At 42.9% G+C, this 22,172-nt stretch overlaps 1 protein-coding gene across 1 annotated transcript in view; it reads right to left on the reverse strand.

Annotated features, from left to right (window-relative positions):
* NBAS (NBAS subunit of NRZ tethering complex) overlaps positions 1-22,172 on the reverse strand; it is an 852,905-nt gene that overhangs the window by 504,081 nt on the left and 326,652 nt on the right. The window contains exon 29 of the mRNA XM_033937554.1: positions 9,018-9,130. Within this exon, the coding sequence (XP_033793445.1) occupies positions 9,018-9,130 (113 nt within the window). The remainder of the gene's footprint in view (positions 1-9,017; positions 9,131-22,172) is intronic.

The raw sequence follows: 22,172 nt of genomic DNA on the forward strand, positions 1-22,172 counted from the left end.
AGAGCTGACAAGAGGCAACGTCACTTTGGACTTGGTCCTAAATGGCCTCACGGGACTGACAAAAGAAGTAGAAGTCACGGTCCCGCTGGGGACGAGCGATCACAGCATGATCAACTTTAAACTTGACATCGGGAAAGGGAAACGTACCAAAACCTTAACCACGACCTTAAACTTTAAAAAGAGTAAATAAGATTGCATGAGAGCCAATGGTAGAACAATGGCTCAGGAAAAAGGTGGACAAATTTAAAACGGTAGATCAGGCATGGTCCCTACTGAAAAATACTATCACGGAAGCACAAAATCTCTACATTCCATGGATTTCCAAAGAAAGGAGAACTAAAGGCAAAGGAGAACCAACATGGCTTACCAGACAGGTGAAGGAAGCCATAAAAGAAAAAAATGACTCTTTCAAAAAATGTAAACACATGAAAACAACCGAAGCTTGGAACAAACAAAGATGATCAGAAGAAATGTCACAAGGTGGTAAGGGATGCCAAAAAGGACTATGAGGAGAAAATAGCGCAAGAGGCCAAACATTTCAAGCCCTTCTTTAGATACGTAAAAGGGAAAAAACCCGCAAAAGAGGCGGTGGGACCCCTGGATGACCAGGGAAGAAAAGGGTACATCAAGGAAGACAAACAAATTGCAGATTTACAAAGGAGGACACCGCAACAATACCAGAAGCAGTGGAAGTGTTTAAAGGAGTAATAGAAGACAGCCTCACCACCGTAGAAGTGGACTTGGACCAGATATACTAACAGATCGACAAACTTAAAACAAATCCCCTGAACCGGATGGAATTCACCCAAGAATCTTAAGAATTGAAGGTTGAAATCGGAGAGGTATTGCAAAAACTTGCCAACTTGACAATTAGAACTGGACAGATACTTGGTGATTGGAAGATAGCGAACGTCACGCCAATTTTCAAAAAAGGATCGAGAGGAGAACCGGGCAACTACAGACCTGTGAGCCTTACGTCTGTCCCTGGAAATATGGTTGAAGCACTGATCAAGGATAGCTTAGTCCAGCACTTGGATACACATGACCTAATGAAAGCCAGTCAACATGGCTTCAGGAAAGGGAAATCATGTTTAACAAATTTACTTCAATTTTTTGAGACCATGAACGAACAAATTGATAGTGGAGAACCGGTGGACATAATATACTTAGACTTCCAGAAAGTGTTCGACAAAGTTCCACACAAAGACTTCTCAGGAAACTACAAAGCAATGGAATAGAGGGAGATATGCTAAGATGGATAGGCAAATGGCTGGAGAACAGAAAGCAGAGTGTGGGCATAAATGGGAAGTTCTCCGACTGAAGAAAGTGACTAGTGGTGTACCCATTAATATCAATGACCTGGAAGAAGGAACATCCAGTGAGATCAAGTTTGCAGACAACACAAAGCTATGCCGGGCAATCAGATCGCAGGAGGATAGCGAGGAACTCCAGAATGACTTGTGTCAGTTAGAGAAATGGGCAGAGAAATGGCTGATGAAGTTCAATGTGAAGAAATGCAAAGTAATGCATTTAGGCAGTAAGAATAAGGAACACGAGTATAGAATGTCAGGTGCAACTCTGGGTAAGAGCGAACAAGAAAAGGACCTGGGTGTACTGATAGATAGAACCCTGAAACTGTCAGCACAATGTGCGGCAGCGGCAAAGAAAGCAAATAGAATGTTGAGCATGATAAAGAAGGGAATCACGAGTTGATCGGAGAGGGTCAAAATGCCGCTTTATAGAGCAATGGTCAGACCCCACTTGGAATACTGCGTCCAACATTGGTCTCCCAACCTAAAGAAGGATAGAAAACTACTGGAGAGGGTGCAGAGACGAGCATCAAAGCTAGTAAAGGGTATGGAGAAACTGGAATACGAGGATCGACTGAAGAGACTGGGATTGTTCTTCCTTGAGAAAAGGAGACTATGAGGGGATATGATTGAGACCTTCAAAATACTGAAAGGAATCGACAAAATAGAGCAGCAAAAATTATTTACATTGTCCAATTTGACAAGGACAAAAGGACACGGAATGAAGCTAAGGGGGGACAAGTTCAGGACAAATATCAGGAAATTCTGCTTCACGCAGAGAGTGGTTGACAACTGGAATGCTCTCCCAGAGGAGGTTATTGCGGAATCAACTGTCCTAGGATTCAAAAGCAAACTAGATGCACATCTCCTTACGAGAGGCATAGAGGGATACGGGTGACTAAAATTACACCAGGTGTACACCTGGCAGGGTCTCCGCGTGTGCAGATCACCGGACTTGATGGACCGAAGGTCTGATCCGGAGATGGCACTTCTTATGTTCTTACCCCTGTCTGTCTGTAATTCTTTCTATCTGTGTCTCTCCCTGGAACCCTGTCTGTCTTTCTTTTTTCTCTATCTCCTTGGCCGCTGTCTGACTGTCTTTTTTTCTTTGTCTCTCTCTCTGGCCGCTGTCTGTCTGTTTGTCATTCTTTCTGTCTATCTCTCTCCCTGGCCCCCTGCCTGCCTGTCTCTCTCTGCTGAGCTATGCCTGCCTGTCTTTCCATGGCCCCCTTCTTTCCCCCCCAGAGCAAACCAAGATTGCTGCCTACCCCCCAGAACACCCCTACCCCCCAAATCAGCCCTTTCCCTCTCCCCCTCCACTTCCCTGTGCAGCAGTAGCAGCCGGACACGTCGCAGAACCCGCACCCTGTCGGCTTCGTCTAGGCCGGACACCCACATGCCGTTGCTCTCGCCGTCGCTGAAACCGCCGCACACGCCGCAAATTGAACACAGCCATGGAGACACAAATCACGACAGCATGGATCACGCCGTTTCAACTGTGCATGCACGGGTAAGGGTTTTATTATATTAGATGCAGACAACATCACCTTACTAATCACATTCCCTGAGATTTTATCTGACATTGAAACGAAGTTAGAGAGATTCTTTGCAAAACTGTATACAGACAAAAAAACTTTCTCTGGTTGGGGGCTCAAAGAGCAATAATGCCCTGTCAAAAATTGGCAATGAGGATCACTAGTTTTGTTTTACTAAAATATCTAAAAATTCTAGGTGTTACATTGAACTCGGGTGAATAATTTGATTAAAACATCCTTCTTAACATAGAAAAAATTCAAAATATTAAACATATTTTTTATATTTGAATTTAGAATCCCAGTTCAGGTACAAGTTTTAATACAGCTTGATTATTGTAGTATTACTGTATTTATAATGGGTGCTCAGAACTCTGCATAGAAAATTACAGACACTGTATAACACAATCAAGGTGTTCAGCCAGAGAGCATGATAGGTCATTTCATTACTTTAAAAACTACACTATCTTCCTTTAGAGCAGTGATTCCCAACCCTGTCCTGGAGGAACACCAGGCCAATCGGGTTTTCAGGCTAGCCCTAATGAATATGCATGAGAGAGATTTGCATATGATGGAAGTGATAGGCATGCAAATTTGCTTCATGCATATTCATTAGGGCTAGCCTGAAAACCCAATTGGCCTGGTGTTCCTCCAGGACAGGGTTGGGAACCACTGCTTTAGAGGTTTGAGTGTTTTTTTTTTAAATTATGTAGTCTGACTTTTATAAATTATTATATAGAGAAGCCCAAAATTACATGATCCATTAGCTGCTACCTAGGCTATGATTAACTTAAGTTTCATTTTCCGATTCCAAAACTAGATATTTGAACAATCACTTCCATATCAAACATTCAAAATCTGAAATATTCTTCTTATTGTGATCTGATTAAGAACTGTTTATGTATTATTTTCATAAAAACAGTTAAAAAATGTATATAGGTACCAATGGAGCTCCCCAACTGTGATAAATAATGTTCTGTATTATTGGGTTATTTTTTCTAATTCCTAATAAAAAGAGATTAGGTTCTTACTTTGATAATATCTTTTCCAGAAGATAGTGATGGTATGCTGAACTGTAGGGTTAAGACAAACACCAAAAGTCCAACAGGACAAAAAACCCACATGTTCAAAATCACACAGAAGAAAGTGGGAACGGACAATGAACACTCCACTGAAGATCACTGATGTAAAAAGGTCTTGTTTATTTCAATAAAGGACACACAAACTGTGGACCCTCTATTGATATATTTTCAAAATGTGGATCCTTATCCTGTATAAATGAAATTTCTGTTTGTGCTAAAGTAGGGGTGTCCAACCCGTGGCCCCATGAATAATTTTTTGTGGCCTCACTTGCGCTCGAGGACGATTCAATATTTTCCTCTGCCGCTCCCAGCTGTTTCCTGTCTTGCCGGCTCCCTCCTCCATCTTGCTGCAGCGTTCACTCAAAACCGTGGGCAGCGCTCCTATGTGTCTCCTGCAGATGACCCGGAAGCGTGCCCTCTGACGTCGTGACATCAGAGGGAACACTTCCAGATCAGCTGCAGAAGGTGCGTGGGAGCCGCTGTCCGCGGCTTTGAGAGAACACTTCAAGACAGAGGAGAGAACCGGCAAGATGGTGAACACCTCGGCCCAGAACTACCGTATGGCAGGGGACCCAGTGGACTTGTGCCTAGGAGCCCTCAACTAATTAATCCTGCCCTGATTAGACCCTTCTTCCAGTGCAACCACCAGTCCCAGCATCTGCCACCATCAGACCCTCTTCTCCATGCCCCAGCACTGCCACCAACCCTCTTCTCCCATCTCCTTCTTCTCCATCTCCTCCTTTCTCCATCTGCCAGAATCAGCCCCCTTCTCTCATTCTTCTTCTAGCCAAGTCATGAGATCTTTCTCACGACTTAACATCCAGCCTCAGTATCAGCCCCCTTTTCCCATCTGTAGCATCAGACTCTCTCTTGATCTATCTGCTGACAGCATTAGTTTCCTTCTCTTTCTCCTGTCCTCTCCCCTATCCAGCACTTTCCCTAGTCTAGTCCCTCATTCTTGTCCAGCACTACCCCCTTCTCTTGTTCCTTTGCCCACTTCCTTGAAAATATAGTCTGGCATTATTCCTCGTTCCACGCAAATGTGTCTGCCGGTTATGGCTCTTACTGAGAGCACGTGAAAAGAAAAGCTACTCTGGCTGCCACTTAGGGTGTGAGTTCTAATGTAGGGAGTACGAAAGTCTGGCCCACCCCCATTTCTTTTCTCTCTCCTTCCTGGGACACATGGATCCTCGTGTGGCTTGGATCCAGCCAGAGCAAATGGGCCCTGCTAATACACTGTGAATGTAGATTTGGGAAACCTTGCAGGGTCTACGGGCCCGGCACAGTGCGGGATCAGCTCATCGCAGCCCACTGCATTATTTGTGCTTAAACTCTTGTATCCTCTCCTTCAGGCCTGCATGTTACTGCTTTTCTTAAAAGGGGAAAAAAAAAAAAGAGGAAGAAAGAAAGAAAAATAAAGGGAGAGAGAAGTAATTTGACTTGTGAAATGACAGGCTGAACATAATAAGAGAATTGGAATTTAATCAGTTTAGTCCCCTTTAATCAGTTTAGTCCCCATGGTAGGGGCCTTGGGATGAGAGAGTGTCTGCAGCCAATGGAGCTTTCAAAAAAGAATTGCCGAAAGCTCTTACCCAGGAGGAGAAAGATGAAGGCAGAGTGACAGGGAGCCGGTAAGATAAGAGATGCTTTTGCAGAGTGAAAGTTGGATAACTTTGGGGAGTAGAAGGTGAATTGCTCTGGACTCTGGAGCTGCTCAGTGATCTTTTTTGTTCTCTGTCTGCCTGTGAGGGGGGTGGGAGGTAGAGGCCTGGTAGGTATTGGCAGTGTGTTGAGGGAGACAGTTAAGGTTTGGCAGTGGGTGAGGTATAAGATGTTTTGTATTTTCTCCTGCATTAGGAAAGCTGTAGGAAGCAGGAGTCCTCACTTACTATGGTTGTTGGGGTTTGTCCTCCTGGGCTTTTGCCCAACTGTTGCTCCTTGGCTGCTGGGCTCTGACTGTACTCCACCTCCTGCTGAACCCCTGGGCATGGCCTCAGACCACTGGAGATCCCAGAGAACCACCACCATCCTACACCATTCTTACCATCTACGAGGCCCCACAAGGAGAAGGGAGAGAGAGATAAGGGAGCAGATAATGGAAGGGGAAGATGATGGAAGGGGGGATTGGAGAAGGGGCAGATGATGGAAGTGGAGAGAAGGGAGAGAGAAGGGGGCAGATGATGGAAGTGGGGAGAACTTGTGCCGTCAGCATCAGGCACATATGGGAAAGCAGCAGCAGCCGTGAAGAGGTGAGGGGCCCTCATCTCACCACTGCTGCTGATTTCCCACATGCTGGATGGGGGGGATATGCTGGATTGGAGAAAAAGATAGAGTTAATGAGATATTGGAGGGGTGAAGGAAAGGGGTGGCAAGCTGTGAGTAGACACTGAAAAGAGGGAACGGGGCCAGGGGGCCCAGTGTACTTGTGTGCCTAGGGGCCCTCGAAGAATTAATCCTGACCTGCCCAGAAGGGAGAAGGGCTTGAGACTTGAGAGGGAGGGAGCACAAACTTAGGAAAAATGATGGAAGGAAGGAGGGAGGGGCATGAACTTAGGACACAGAATGAAGGGAAAGAGAGGGAAGCATGAGCCATAAGATGGAAGAATGGAGGCAGTGAGGGAAAGAGATGCAGAGGTGAGGGAGATAATAGAAAGGGAGAATTGGGTGTCTGAGAGGGAAAGAGATGGTGCATTTGCGGAGATAAAGAAAGAGGAGAACTATTGGGCAGAGAGAGGAGGGATGGAGACAGAGAGAGAATTATTAGACATGGTGGTGGGAGAGGAGTGAGGTAGAGATGCATGGGCATAGAGAGAAGGGGGAGAAAATGCTGGGCCAAGGAAGCCTCCTGGATGTTTGTTTGTTTTTTTTGGGGGGAGGGAGGATATTAAAAGAAGAAATTGTGGACCTGGGGAAGGGAGGCAGGCAGGCAGGGGGAGAGATGGGATGGGGGCAGTTTGGAATAGAAAGAGAGAGAAGTTGGATCTAGGGATGGGAGGGAGGGAAAAATGTTAGGCCTGTGGATGGAAGGCAGAGAGATGCTGCATCTCTCTTTTTTCTCCATTTCATTGTTCAGCATCAAAGGGGGAGAGAAGAAGAAAAACAGAAAAGAGAGGGAGCAAAATGTTGGACCATGGAGATAGAGGAGGAGAGATGCAACCATGGGAGGGCAGGAGGGAAGAGAGCTGGGATAAGATGATGCTAGGAATGGCTAGTGATTAGTGTTTGTGCGGCCCTAGAAAAAATATTTTTGGCCAATGCAGCCCAGGGAAGCCAAAAGGTTGGACACCCCTGTGCTAAAGCATCTAGTTCTTCAGCTCTAGCTTTGGAAGTTTTTGTCAATAAAATCATCAGATCTAAAGAACACTTGTTTAAAATGGCAGTCCAATGATCTAAAAAAAAAAATCTGATTGTCCAAAAACATAGTAGGTACTTGACTATACAAAGGCCTCTTGGTATCCTCCTAGCTCTACAGTAATTAATGAGTGTCCAGAAATGTAGCTCATTACGTACTACATTCTTCTTTAATTGTACATATCCAGGTTATCATTAACAAATCCTTCAGAATTTTCAAAAGGTGGACATTTGTGTAGGAGATCCTGTAGATGGTCCTCTGAAAAGATGAGAACATTATCCCACTGTTGGAATGCCATTGTCCACTGTAGACGTCAAGTCCAGACAAACACCAAAAGTCCAACAGGACAAAAAAACCATGGGTTCAAAATCACACAGAAGACAGTGTGAATGGACAATGAATACTCCACTGAAAATCACTGATATAAAAAGGTCTTGTTTAATATTTTTATAGACTGTGTACTGTACAGGTTCCGAGTTACATACAAATTCAACTTAAGAACGGTTTAAAAAACAGCACCCGTTCTTAGTCTGGGGACTGCCTGTAACTTGAAAAGAATATGCTGTTCAATGGGTAACCAATGTACATCAATCAAGAGTTACTTTAGCCATGCTTGTGTTGAGGTTTTATCTGTTATGCAATGCAGGTCACTTTCACCATGATTTCTTAGTAGTGCAAAAGTCATTAGCTGAAGTGTTTTTACATTTTGTTGCCTTTTGGGTCCTATTGCATAATTTAACAACCAACAAACTTGGTACTAGAATGATGCTGGATGGTGAATCTGTTGATTATAGTTCAGTCAGGGCTACTCCTCTGCTTTCATCCAGCCAAGTCTCAGTTATTCTCAAGATGACTAAGTGGTGTTAATTTATAACATCATGAAATCATAGAAAATTTCTTGCTGGCTTACCTGGCATTCTCTAGGCCTAAGTTTCCCAAAAATGGTCTGCTAGTGATATGGGTAAGATGTTGGTGGTTGGTAAAATTGGAGAAAGTGCAAGCAGTGGTTAAAGCTACAGCCTCAGCACCCTGAGGTTGTGGGTTCAAACCCAGTGCTGCTCCATGTGACCCTGGGCAAGTCACTTAATCCTCTACTGCCCAGGTACATTAGATAGATTGTGAGCCCACCGGGACAGATAGGAAAAAAATGCTTGAAGTTCCTGTATGCAAACCACTTTGAGTGTGGTTGTAAAACTACAAAAAGGTGGTATACAAGTCCCAATCTCTTTCCCTAAATTGCTGTATGGGTGTAATTAAAATAGCTTTTTAATCTCTTTTTAATCTCCTGTAACATGTTTCAGAAACCCAAACCTTTAGGAATATTAAACAATCAGAATAGAGCGATCCTGCTAGATATGGATATGCATAAAAAAATAGGAATGACCTCAGATCATCTAAAATGAACCCACACTAATTAGATCCAAGTGACCTCAAACAAATTCAATTTCATTTTCAACAAACTTCCATCCAATTGCAAATAAACTACTCCTTATGTGGAAAAAGGACCTCCATAACCAAAATTCAGACATTAAAGTACAATCAACTTATCTATTTGGATCCTTTATCATTTATTGGTACACAAAACCCCAAGTAATTTTAAAATATGGGGCCTGTTTCATCAGCTTCCTCAGGGGATAATTCAGAAATCCAATGTGTCCAAACGTGTGTGCGTGTATGTGTACATGTGTGTGTGTGTCATATTTACGAAGGTTCAGTATGTTTAATTATAAATAAATTATACCTTGTAAAGGTAGAATCTTGATGCTAAACTCTTCAAGATAGTCCAAAGCACGGATCAAATCCAATTCCTCTTGAATGGCACTGGGACAGTCAGATATTAGCTGCAAGCAAGCCCTGCAACAAAAAGCACATTATGGTGCAACATCTTTTTTTTTTAAGCACATATCTTCAATTAGTCCTAAAAAGTATTGCAGGCTATATGTCTAAACCTTATGCAAAATATTTTCCTATTCTGGTTTGAATGGAGAAATGGAACAGTTAATATATTTAATTAATGTACAAGTACATCAGATACATTTTTCTCCAGCGTATCAGAACAACTGGGTTGACACAGAGTGACACAAAGCTTTTGGCCTGCTTAGCTGAGCACCTTACTAAGAGGTGAGAAAATGTGTTTTCCTGCTGTGAAATGGAAGCACAGAAGCTCTGAAAATTATCAGTAGTGTCATCAGCAGGGACAAGAGAAAGAATGCTGGGATGAAGGCACAGGCCTCTTACTTCTTTTCCTTTTGTTTGGAAGTAAACTTTCCTAATCTGAGGTCTGTGATCTTTTTTCTTTTATGAACTGACAGTTTTATATATGACACAGAATTACTACCTCATGGTCTATTTGGGCCAGATGCACAAAACTCACCGTGCGTTTAACAATCATTGCTAAACCCGTTTTAAAAGGTTTAGTGACAAAGTATTACATCTATTGATGCACAAAACAGCAAATCAGGTCTTTTCCCTGGTTTGTAGCAGCCTCCGATAATCGAATGTAAATACATTACAATGAGCTCATCAATATTAAAATGAGCACACCAACCGATGACAACATAATGCAGAAAATGAAGCGCCAGTTTATAACTCTCCAAATTCTAAAACAGATCTGGAGCTGCTAGCATTAAAAAAAGAGTTGAAAAGCGGTTTTTATTTTAAATGGGCATAGATGATGTGTGTGCTTTACACACATACACACAATCTGTCGCCATTTAAAAAAAAAAATTTAAGTCATGCTGACAACTGACATCCCCCCCCCTCCCGACGAGGGCCCCCAAACAAAAAAAAAAAAAACAACAACCCAAAATTGACAGGCCACCTAGACCCCCCCCCCCCAGTGAGTATCAGCAGGAGTGATGTCCACATCCTCCTGCCTTGGTGGTCACCCAGACACCCCCCACCCCCGTGAAAATTGGCTAAAGGGTTGCCCCACTCCTTCCTGCCTCGTGGCCACCTGGATGCACACACCCACAGCCCCCCCCCACCCCCCAACGAAGATCGGTAGGAAGGATGTCCATACCCTCCTGCCTTGGTGGCCACCCTGACACTCCCCCAGTGAAGATTACATAGAAATATAGAAACATAGAAATAGACGGCAGATAAGGGCCACAGCCCATCAAATCTGCCCACTCCAGTGACCCTCCCTATCTATCTTTGCGGATAGATCCCACATGTCTATCCCATCTGGCCTTAAAATCTGACACACTGCTGGCCTCAATAACCTGAAGTGGAAGACTATTCCAGCGATCAATCACCCTTTCAGTGAAGAAGAACTTCCTAGTGTCACTGTGCAGTTTCCTGCCCCTGATTTTCCACGAATGCCCCCTTGTTGCCGCGGGACCCTTGAAGAAGAAGATGTCTTCTTCCACCTCGATGCGGCCCGTGAAATACTTGAATGTCTCGATCATATCTCCCCTATCTCGACGTTCTTCGAGTGAGTAGAGCTGCAATTTCCCTAACCGCTCCTCGTACGGGAGCTCCTTGAGTCCCGAGACCATCCTGGTGGCCATTCTCTGGACCGATTCCAGTCTCAGCACATCCTTGCGGTAATGCGGCCTCCAGAATTGCACACAGTACTCCAGGTGCGGTCTCACCATGGATCTATACAGTGGCATAATGACTTCAGGTTTATGGCTGACGAAGCTCCTGCGTATGCAACCTATGATTTGCCTTGCTTTGGATGAAGCTTGCTCCACTTGGTTTGCAGACTTCATGTCTTCCCTGACAATCACCCCTAAGTCTCTTTCTGCTTCAGTTCTTGTCAGGATCTCGCCATTTAGGGTGTAAATCTTGCATGGATTTTGGCTTCCCAAGTGCATGACTTTGCTTTTTTTGGCATTGAAACTGAGTTGCCAGGACCTAGACCAGTGCTCCAGCAGAAGTAAGTCATGCACCATATCGTCTGCCATTGCTTTTTTGTCTGTTGTGCTTTTGCTCACTACATTGCTCAGTTTGGCATCATCGGCGAATAATGTTATTCTACCTCGGAGCCCTTCTGTCAAGTCTCTTATATAGATGTTGAACAAGATTGGGCCCAGGACGGAGCCTTGTGGCACTCCACTTATCACCTCCGACATTTCGGAGGGGGTGCCATTCACCACCACCCTCTGAAGCCTACCTCCAAGCCAGTTCCCAACCCATTTGGTTAATGTGTCACCCAAACCTAAAGAACTCATCTTGCTCAGCAACCTGCGGTGTGGCATGCTATCAAATGCTTTGCTGAAATCCAGGTAGACAATGTCCAGGGACTCACCAACATCCAGCTTCCTCGTCACCCAGTCAAAGAAGCTGATCAGATTGGATTGGCAGGATCTCCCCTTAGTGAATCCATGTTGGCGGGGATCCTGTAGATTCTCCTCATCCATGATCCTATCCAATTGGCGTTTGATTAGGGTTTCCATTAGTTTGCTCACTATTGAAGTGAGATTCACTGGTCTGTAGTTTGCCATCTCTATCCTGGAGCCTTTCTTGTGTAGTGGATTGGCCAAAGAGATGCCCTACTACTTCCTGCCTCGGTGGCCACCCAAATCCCCACCCACACCCCCCAGTGAAGATCGGCAGGAGGGATGCCTTATCCTTCCCTGCCTCGGCAACCCATGCCCCCCCCTCATATCCCCAACCAACCCCCATACCTTATTCAGAAGTTTGGCAGTGCCTATTCCCTCCAAAGAGGCACCTACCAGTACCTACATACGCCAGAAGTGGACATATGCACCTCTATGGACATGATTCTTGTCGGAAGAGCTACAGACTTAGCAACCTGAGGTTGTGGGTTCAAATCCCACACTGCTCCTTGTGACCCTGGGCAAGTCACTTAATCCCCATTGCCCCAGGTACATTAGATAGAGTAGGAGCCCACTGGGAAAGTTAGAGAAAAATGCTCGAGTACCTGAATAGTTTGTAATCCACATAAAATTGTAGGATATGTGAAATATAAATCATAAAAAAAGTAGGCGCTAGAAATGTAGGCCTATAAAATCTTGGCCTACATTTCTAGCATCTACTTTCAATGTGGTCACAATTCTATAAACTGCGCCATCGTGCAATTGACGCATGAATGGCACTGCTTTTCAGGGCGACTACCAATAACAGCACCATTTACAGAATCCAGCCACTGTTATGTTATGGAATGCCTTACCTTTGGAACTCAGGTCTGCATTTAAGAAGTTAATTAAGACCTGGTTGTTTCAGCAAGGTTTTTTTTATTATTATTATTTAGTTAGGAGAGTAGGGTGGGTCTGTGATCTTCTCCTATTGTATTTCTGTGGGTTTTTTTTTTTTTTTTCAAAGACCTTTGGGGCAAATTGTTGTATAATAGAAGTCCTTTTTACTGTGTCTAGTGTTTTGTGTTGTTTTTATGATTTTTATTTATGAGGGTCTGATTGATATTATGGACTGCAAACTGCTTTACTTAAATGGGTAACAATTTCCCACCCTATTGCTCTAACCCTACATGTCTTTCCTTTTCTTTAATGCATTGTAATTCAATCTGCCTGCCCTTTATTTGAAATGTATTGTCAGCGTTTAATTTACAATGTTTTATTGATACTCCAATTTTATACTTCTAAATCGCTTTGAAATATTATATTGCGATTGAATCACATTTTTAAATAAATTTGAAACTTGAAATAAACACTTTGAAATTCATTAATGAACTATTTTCACTTCTATGTTTTATTTGATTTTGTAAACCTCTTCAAATAAGAATAAAGTATGTGGCCTCCACACAGTACACATTATCTATGATTTATATTTTAATTAATTCTTCTGATACATTAACAGAATCAAAGTTCCATATACAAAGATAAATCAAAAAGTAAAGGCAAAATATATCTACTCCTACTATTTATCACTTCTATAGACAATCCCTGCTCAGACAGACAAACAGACTTATAGGGTTAGGGATGCAGAACACAAGGTGAAAGGAGTTAAAACAGTTTCAAACAGTTTCAAAGAGGTGGTCTTTTAGATTAGACTTGAACACTTCCAGAGACGGAGCCTGCTGTAGAAATTTGGGCAGTTTGTTCCAGACATACAGCGCAGCAAGATAGAAGAGACGGAGTCTGGAGCTGGCAGAGGAGGAGAAGGGCACAGATAGGAGGGACTTACCAGTTGAGCAGAGCTTGTGAGGGGAACATAGGAGGAGATAAGTGAAGAGAGGTAGTTTGGGGCAGCTGAGTGAATGCATTTGTAGATCAGTAAGAGGAGTCTGAATTGTATTCAGAAACAGATGGGACTTTAGGAGAGGGATAACATGAGTAGCGGCTTTCACGGAATATTAGTCATGCAGCCGAACACTGGACAGATTGAAGGGGAAAAAGATGGCTGCACAGAAAACCTGAGAGTAGCGAGTTGTAGTAATCTAAGCGCAAGGTGATGAGGGCATGGATAAGAGTTTTGGCAGTGTGCTTGGAAAGGAATGGTCAGATTTTGGTAATTTTGTATAGGAAGAAATGGCACATTTTAGTGATATGTTGTACCTTGGTGGAGAAAGAGAGAGAGTACATAAGAACATAAGAATACCATTACTAGGTCAGACCGATGGTCCATCAAGCCCAGTAGCCCATTCTCACAGTGGCCAATCTAGGTCACTAGTACCTGGCCAAAAACCCAGAGTAGCAAAATTGCATGCTACCGATCCAGGGCAAGCAAAGGCTTCCCCCATGTCTTAATAACAAACAATGGACTTTTCCTCCAGGAATTTGTCCAAACCCTTCTTAAAACCAGCTACCCTATCCACTTTTGCCACAACCACTGGCAATAGTTAAGTTCCAGAGCTTAACTATTCTCTGAATGAAAAAATATTTCCTGCTGTTGGTTTTAAAAGTATTTCCCTGCAGTTTCATCGAATGTCCCCTAGTCTTTGCAATTTTTCATTGTTGAAAAATCAATCCACTTGTATCTATTCTACTCCACTCAGGATTTTGTAGATTTCAATCATATCTCCCCTTAGCCTTCTCTTTTCCAAGTCCAAGTCCTTCCTCATACGAGAGAAGTTCCATCCCCTTTTATCATCTTGGTTGCTCTTCATTGAACCTTGTCTAGTGCCGGTATATCTTTCTTCAGATAAGGAGATCAAAATTGAACACAATACTCCAGGTGAGGTCACACCATGGAGCAATATAGAGGCATTATAATATCTTTAGTTTTGTTAATCATCCCTTTTTTAATAATTCTTAGCATCTTGTTTCCTTTTTTAGCCGCCGCCACACATTGAACAGAAGGTTTCATCGCATTGTCTACAATGACACCCAGATCCCTTTCTTGGGTACTAACCCCCAAGATGGATCCTAGCATCCAGTAACTGTGATTTGGATTATTCTTCCCAATGTGCATCAATTTGCATTTGTCCACATTAAATTTCATCTGCCACTTGGAGTCAAAGATGACCCCGAGACTGTGAGCAGACAAGATAGGGAGGATGAGAGTGTTGTCCACAGAGGCAGAGAACAGAAGATATTTTCCTCAATTTCCACCTAGTATACTTTCTTATAACTACTATACTCTTCTACACATATGGTATATCTCTTGAATTGTACATCAGCTTGGATCTAGTTAGGCACAGAGTGACTCAAATTGTATATTAGATTAAATCAATCACATATAATAGATTATTCCAATTTAAACATCATTAAAGTTTAAGAGGGGCATAATCGAAAGGGACATCTAAGTCCGTTTACGTCAATTTCACAAGTCGTCCAAAGTCAAAAAGAGCCTAAGTCCCATTTTCGTAAGAGACATACAACGTCTTTTGACTTTCGAAAATCGTCCAATTATACGTCATGAAGATCTGATCATCTAATCCGCTAAAACATCGATATTTAAAGCACATTTTCATCCGACTGTCCGTCCAAGTCCAAAGCCCTGTTGGACGTGGGAGGGGCCTGCAAAGTGATGGACAGAACACCCAGACAAGGCACCTAAATAGTGGGGTACCTTACAGGGCACTGCTGTGAACTTCACAAACAGGGTGCCATGGCTTCTCCTCACTACAGCTCTCTTATAGGTGACGGTGAGTCCCCCAAACCTCCAGAATTCCCTAGACCCACTTATCTACTACCCCAATAGCCCTTATGGCTGCAGGAGCCACTTATATGTCAGTAAAAAAGGGTTTTGGGAGTGTATAGGGCAGTGCACATGTTTAAGTATCAATGCAGTGATTACAGGGGCTTATGGGCATGGGTCCTCCTCTCTATGGGTCCCTAACCCACCCCCAAGACGACTTAAGCTGCCTCTGTGCTGGATGACTAGGCTTTCCTTTGCCAGGCGATGATGGTCTGGAGGCTGAATTTTAAAGTTGTGATTAAAATTTTTATGGGGGTTGGGGGGGAGGGTCGGTGACCATTGGGGTAGTGTGTGGGGGGTCTGTTTTATGTGTTTTCAGTTCATATCTGGTGAGTTTAGGTGGGTTTTTGTGACTTAGACCATGTTTCAAATGGTCTAAGTTACAATGTCCAAGTTCTGTCGATCGTGGGCTGTATCACTTTCGGTTATACATGCTGTACGACTAAGTCTAAGCCGGCCCACGTCCCGCCCAACTCCCGCCCTCGACACGCTTCCCGAAACACCCCGTTTAGCTTTGGACGTTGAGCGGCACAATAAGGGTCTAAGTCATTTAGAAATACGTCCAAAACCCGGTTTGATTATCGGCGCTTGGACATTTTTGAGAAATGTTCGTCTAAGTGCCGACTTAGGCCGGTTTTTGGACGTTTTTCTCTTTTGATTATGAGCCCCTAAGCATACAGTGTTTGTTCTTAATTTTTTCACTGTATCATTTATTTTTTGTATGCCTCTCTGCCAGTGATTATGTTTATCATTTTGCTTCTGATAAGAGAGCCTTTCTTCTTAAGATCATTGAAAATAAAACACTTCTTTAACAGGTATCCATTATTTATACACAGGGCTCGAACTGAAACCATTCTTATAAAGAGAGCCCCCAAAACAGTTACCAATAAGCTAAATTTGTTTCCAAGCTCAACTAAGAGTTTTTGCTACTATTTAACTCATGGCACACTACTTCCAAATGGATAAAAATCTCCTGAGAGAAAAGCAGAAACCATTTAAAAAAAAAAAATATTTTATTAATTTTAAGATAAATAATCAAAATATACAAATCAGTAGAATTAATATACAAATCAGTATACAATTGAAATCAACTAGTTGCTTATAACACAAATAAAATGATGTTGACTATAAGGCCATACAACTAGTGTCTCATGTCCAATATATAGTAAGACCAGTACATTTAACTATGGCTGTTTGCATGAATGAAGAATTCCCAACAAGCTTCAAAGAATAACTTCATTTAATAACTCGTATATTAACACTGAAGTACTACATGTCAATGATCCAAAGCACAATAAGTTTGGACAGGGCTCCAAATTTGGTGGAAAGAACTAGAAGAGTTATATAATTTGGTAGTTATGCATACCGTGTTGCACCATACGATGAATTCTACTTTAGATACTTCCAACAATGCAGGATATTTTTTATAGCCAAAAACAGTAATATATTAAGCAAACGGGCATTGGATTCAGACAAAGAATGTGCAAGGCCCTGTTAACCAAGAATAATAATTTTAAGGTGTAGGGGTTCTTTAATGTTTAAAATGGTGGATATAGTGTTCCAGACTTTTTCCCAATACAATTTAAGATGTGGGCATAGATAAATCATGTGAGGTAGCATGCCTACAAATTTTCTACAGGACCAACATAGATTGGAGCCTTTATTAGAAAATTTAGTTATTTTTTGTGGTGTCCAATGTGACTGATGCAGTAAAAAGTAAATTGATTGTAGGACTGCTGCCAATTAGAGAATGACACGGGGAAAAAATCTGTCCCTGTCACTGCACCGTCCCCGGCCCACAATCCTCTGCACCGCCCCGTCACCGCCGTTCCTTTCACCGCCCCGTCATCGTCACCACCATCCCTTTCACCGCCCCGTCACCGCCACTGCCATCCCTTTCACCGCCCCGTCACCGTCCCCGTCTAGCACCCATTTTCTTCCCTCCGCTCCCCCATAGTCTGGCATCTGTCTTCTTCCCTTCCAGCGTCTTCTCCCCACTCTGCCTTCCACATTTCCTTTCAGGGTCTGTTCCTCTCTACCCTCTTTCAATGTCTGTTCTATTCCTTTCCACCACCACCCTTCCCTCCCTCCTTTACCATCTGTTCCTTTCTACCACCCTTCTTTCATATCTTCCTATCAGTCCCCCCACCATCACTAGCAGTCTCTCTTCTCCCTTACCATGAGCAAATAGAACTTCTGAAAATTGTATTGCTGAGGCATTATTTCTAGTACGCCTTTTTTTCCAGATGGATAATGACATCAATTTTATAATTCTTACTGTCTGCTCTGATTTCATTCACAATTTGGTTTGTGTTTTGTACCTGAGGATTCCATGAGGCATTTAACCTTTTCCTGTCTCTTCTATGATTTCAAGTTGATTCCTTCAATAATGGAGTCTCAAGGCAGTAGCAGTTTTCTATTTTGGGCTCTTTTGACATTGTTTAAGTGATTTCTTGTACATTTAGTGCTGGTCTTCTTTGATGAGGTCACTTCAGAATCTATTTCCAAGGAAGAGAAACTTTTTCCCTTTCACCCCCTCCTTCCTTGTGTGAGCCGGAACACGCGGTCCCCGCAAGCAAGTAATTTTATATCATTTTCATTCTATTCATTCATAGAAATGAAAATCTAGATAATGCCAGTCACATAACAAAACATGATTTTACAAAAATAATTCCCTGCACAGTCAAGCCTGCAAGGATTACTAGATGTCTTTCAGCAGCTCCCCTCCCTCCCTCCCCCTTACCTTTGTGGCCAAGTCAAAATGATCTACCAACAATAAAATTTTAAAAACACAAAGCACGCTGTATGCAGAGAAAATGTTAATTATCATTTATATTCCGCGGGTTTTCAAAGAGGTCAAGGCAGATGACTTTATGCAATGTCACCTCAGTAACAACTATACAAAAATAGACAAATATTCCCCCTCCCTTTTTACTAAACTGCGATAGCGGTTTTTAGCGCAGGGAGCTGCGCTGAATGCCCCACGCTGCTCTCGATGCTCATAGGCTCCCTGCGCTAAAAAACGCTATTGTGTTTTAGTAAAAGACAGCAGATATAAATTCTCAAAACGGACACATTTTGATCACTAAGTTGAAAATAAAATCATTTTTTCTACATTTTTGTCTGGTGATTTCATGAATCTCTGGTCCTTCTTCTGATCCTTCTTCTTTCTTCTCCTGCCCCCCCCCCCCTCTTTCTTTCTCTCTCCCCCTTTCTTTCTGCCTTTCTTTCTCTCCCTCTTGACCCCCTCTTTATTTCTGCCTTTCTTTCTCTCTCCCCTTGGTCCCCCTCTTTCTTTCTGCCTTTCTTTCTCTCTCCCCCTGACCCCTCTTTATTTCTGCCTTTCTTTCTCTCTCCCCCTGCCCCCCTCTTTATTTTTTCCTTTCTTTCTTTCTCCCCCTAGCCCCCACAAAGCCATTGTGCCAATTTCTCCACTTCCACGATTCTTTCCCTACCCTCACCCCCAAGCCAGCAGCCAATTTCACCCTGCTCCTTCCTCGATGTCCTGATGTCCTGAACTTCATCGGGCAGCAGCAGCATTCACAATTCACTGATGTTGCCCGCTTCAGGCCTTCCTCTCTGTCGGGTCCTGTCTTCATGAAAACAGGAAGTAGGCAGGACCCGGCAGAGAACAAGGCCTGAAGCCCGCAACAGCAGCAAATTGTAAACGCTGCTGCTGCCCGAAGAAGGTAATGGAGCACCGAGGCAGACCGCTTCTCCCCCCTCCCAGCCGAATCCCCGCTGACCCTCCTATCTCCCCCCCCGTGAACCTTTCCGACCCTCCCAGCGAGAGCAGCAAACCTCCTTCGCGGCTTTCTCCTCCCTCTGCCGCGTCACTGATGACGTCATCAGTGATGCGGCAGAGGGAGGAGAAAGTCGACGCTACTGGAGGGAGGTTTGCTGCTTTCGCTGGGAGGGTCGGAAAGGTCCACTTGGGGGGGGAGATAGGAGGGTCAGCGGGGGTTCGGCTGGGAGGGGGGAGAAGCGGTCTGGCTCGGTACTCCAAGGCCTGGCGCCATTACCTTTTTCGCCCCTCCCGCCCCCCCCCCCTTGGTACGCTACTGCTCTCCAGCTCTCCTTAGTTTGCCGATTTTCTTTTTCGGCGACCGGCACGCTTTCAAAGAGCCGCGCACGCGCGGCAGCTCAAAGTTCAATCTTCTGCTCTGCTGCAACTTCCTGTTTCCGGTTGGGTCAGAGCAGAAGATTGAATACTGAGCAGCCGCGCGTGCGCGGCTCTTTTGAAAGCGTTCCGGTCGCCGAAAAAGAAAGCCGGCAAACTAAGGTGAGGTGGAGAGAGGAAGCTGGTTAAACGATCGAGCCGGCGTGCGGGTGGGTGGATGGGGGTGCGGGGACCGCACGATCCTTTATGCCTCACTGCGGTGACAAGACCATTCACCGCTCCACGGGGCGGTGATGGCCTTGTCCCCGTCCCCGCAGAGGCTGCTAATTTTCATTCCCCATTTTTGGCGGGTTACCCGTGGCTAAACGCAGTAGCCGCGGGTAAACCGCCACCGTGTCATTCTCTACTGCCGATCAAGTGGATTTAAATACCCTAGTCCACACTTTTTGCCATATCTCATCATCAGCTGAAATTTCAAAATCAGCATGCCATGCGCTCATCATTTGTGATATAGACACTGAGGAGGTTTGTCTCAACAATGTGTACCAATTGGAGGCTACACCCCTAAGTGGGGTTACAGTGACAATATATTGAAGAAGGTCAGGTGTAGATTTCAATTTAAGGAGATCAGGTATAGAAGCACAAACACAGTGCTTCAACTGGAGCCAATTATTACATTGATTGACAGGTAAGCAAAATTTGTCACATATTTCTTCAAAGGACAACCAGTGATTATTCCCAAGAAGATCTTGTAATGACCACATATCACAATTTTGCCAAATAGGCCAATTCAAGGCAATGTTTTTAATTTTGAAAGTATTATTATTCCATAGTGAGATAACAGTAGAGTTCTTCCAGCTATCTTCATAGCAAGGTCAAATTGCATAAGTACCTTATATGTAGAACAGAAAATATAATTGTTTTGTTTCACAGGAGGAGATAAACCTTAGAGGACTTTTTCCAGACAGCCATGGGGGGGGGGGGGGGAGGATCAGACATGCTTTTGTTAAGGATCCATAAAGAACCTTGGCTCTTTATGAATGCTTGGTGGTATTTAAGAAAATCTGGGAAGTTGGCTCCCCCATTTGACTTATTATTTTTTAGTATATGCATTGCAATCTGGGATTGACAATTTTTCCACAAAAATTTGCTCAGGTTTCTTAAAGGACAAAACTGACCCTATCTAATAAATACTTTTTGATTAGAATGTGATCCACAGGGGGAAAAAGGGTGCATTCAAATAAAGTAAAATCAAAATTTTCTTTACATGTATCTATATAATTAGTTCAAAATAATCTACACAATCCCCCCTTTTACAAAACCATGCTAGTGGTTGCCGTGCAGCAACGACCCTGAAGCCCTTTCAATCCCTATGGGCTTTGGGGCCGTTACCACAGCTTCATATAGGCCCTATATTTTTTTAATGAAAATGTGCTACTATATTGTTAATTACAGTAACTTGTAATAATTACTACTGTGGCCTAAATCATTCCATTAGATAGGATTTTTTTCTTGGGTTGGGGAAGAAATGACAAGAAAAATCAGCATATTATGAAATGAGGCATATGATTAAAAGGAACAAATTTTGATTTTTCTAGCCATCTACTGTATATTTTTATACTTCTATTCAATCAGACTAGTGAAGTTAAATGTTACTATCTCAGATCTTCATCTTTAGAGAATATTTTTGGAATAGTTCTTATTTAGATGCAAAATTTAATGTCACAAAAAAATTATGCTAGGCATTTAATACAGTATGACAACTAGGTATGCACATTTGTTACCAAAACCCTAAACTACAAAATACATCACAAAATTTTGGGCTTTATAAAACTGTGCAGATTAATGTGTGTGTACACATATGTTCCTTACAAAAGCATTTTTCTTTTAAACAATATGAGTACAGGGGTTCCCAAAGGTGTACTTCAGCAGACCAGCACAATATGTACTTCCTTTATATGATATGCGCATACACACACAGAATACACACAAATAGTTGCACTCGCTTTGGGGAAGGTGTAATTTTGTGCAATAACTTTTGTGTACTACTGGAGGATAGTTCTAGGATCCTATTTTTGTAAGACACATAGGTATCTAAGTTGCTTTTATAAAACAGATGTAAAATAGATACATTTCTGAAAATGTATATACAGTAGGTACCCTGTCATAAAATTACCCTAAACATATCAGACTAACCCTTCCTTCTTGTTTAGTAAGTCTTTCATGCTTAAAGATTAAGATCACCCATTCTGATTAATTTGCTATGTGGATAAAAGCTTATAATTACACAATGTATTTGAAGGCCCTTTTACTAAAGTGTGTGTTAGGCAGTTAACAGTCACTGCATGCTAATTCATACATAGAGAGCATTTTGTGTTGGGGGCAGTGACTAGTTGGCTTGGTACACCGGTAAAGAACAGATGTGGAGAGTATATTCAAGTTAGCACACAGTGTACAGAGAATTGTACAGTTGACATGAGTTCACTTAGCATCTCTTAAATAGGAGGCACTAAACGCGACTAGGGTACTGAGTGCTAATGAACATTTTAATGTGGGACCTGCAAAGGACAAGCTAGGCATGCCCACAAATAGTTGCCATGTTAAATCTATATTTATTGCAGGTTAATTTATTGCATTAAGATGTGGAAACAGTTTAGAAAAAGGGCCCCCATAACTTCAAACATATTGCAATTAACTGATAATGAAGAC

This window comes from Geotrypetes seraphini, chromosome 3, assembly GCF_902459505.1.
Source record: "Geotrypetes seraphini chromosome 3, aGeoSer1.1, whole genome shotgun sequence".
Taxonomy (NCBI): domain Eukaryota; kingdom Metazoa; phylum Chordata; class Amphibia; order Gymnophiona; family Dermophiidae; genus Geotrypetes; species Geotrypetes seraphini.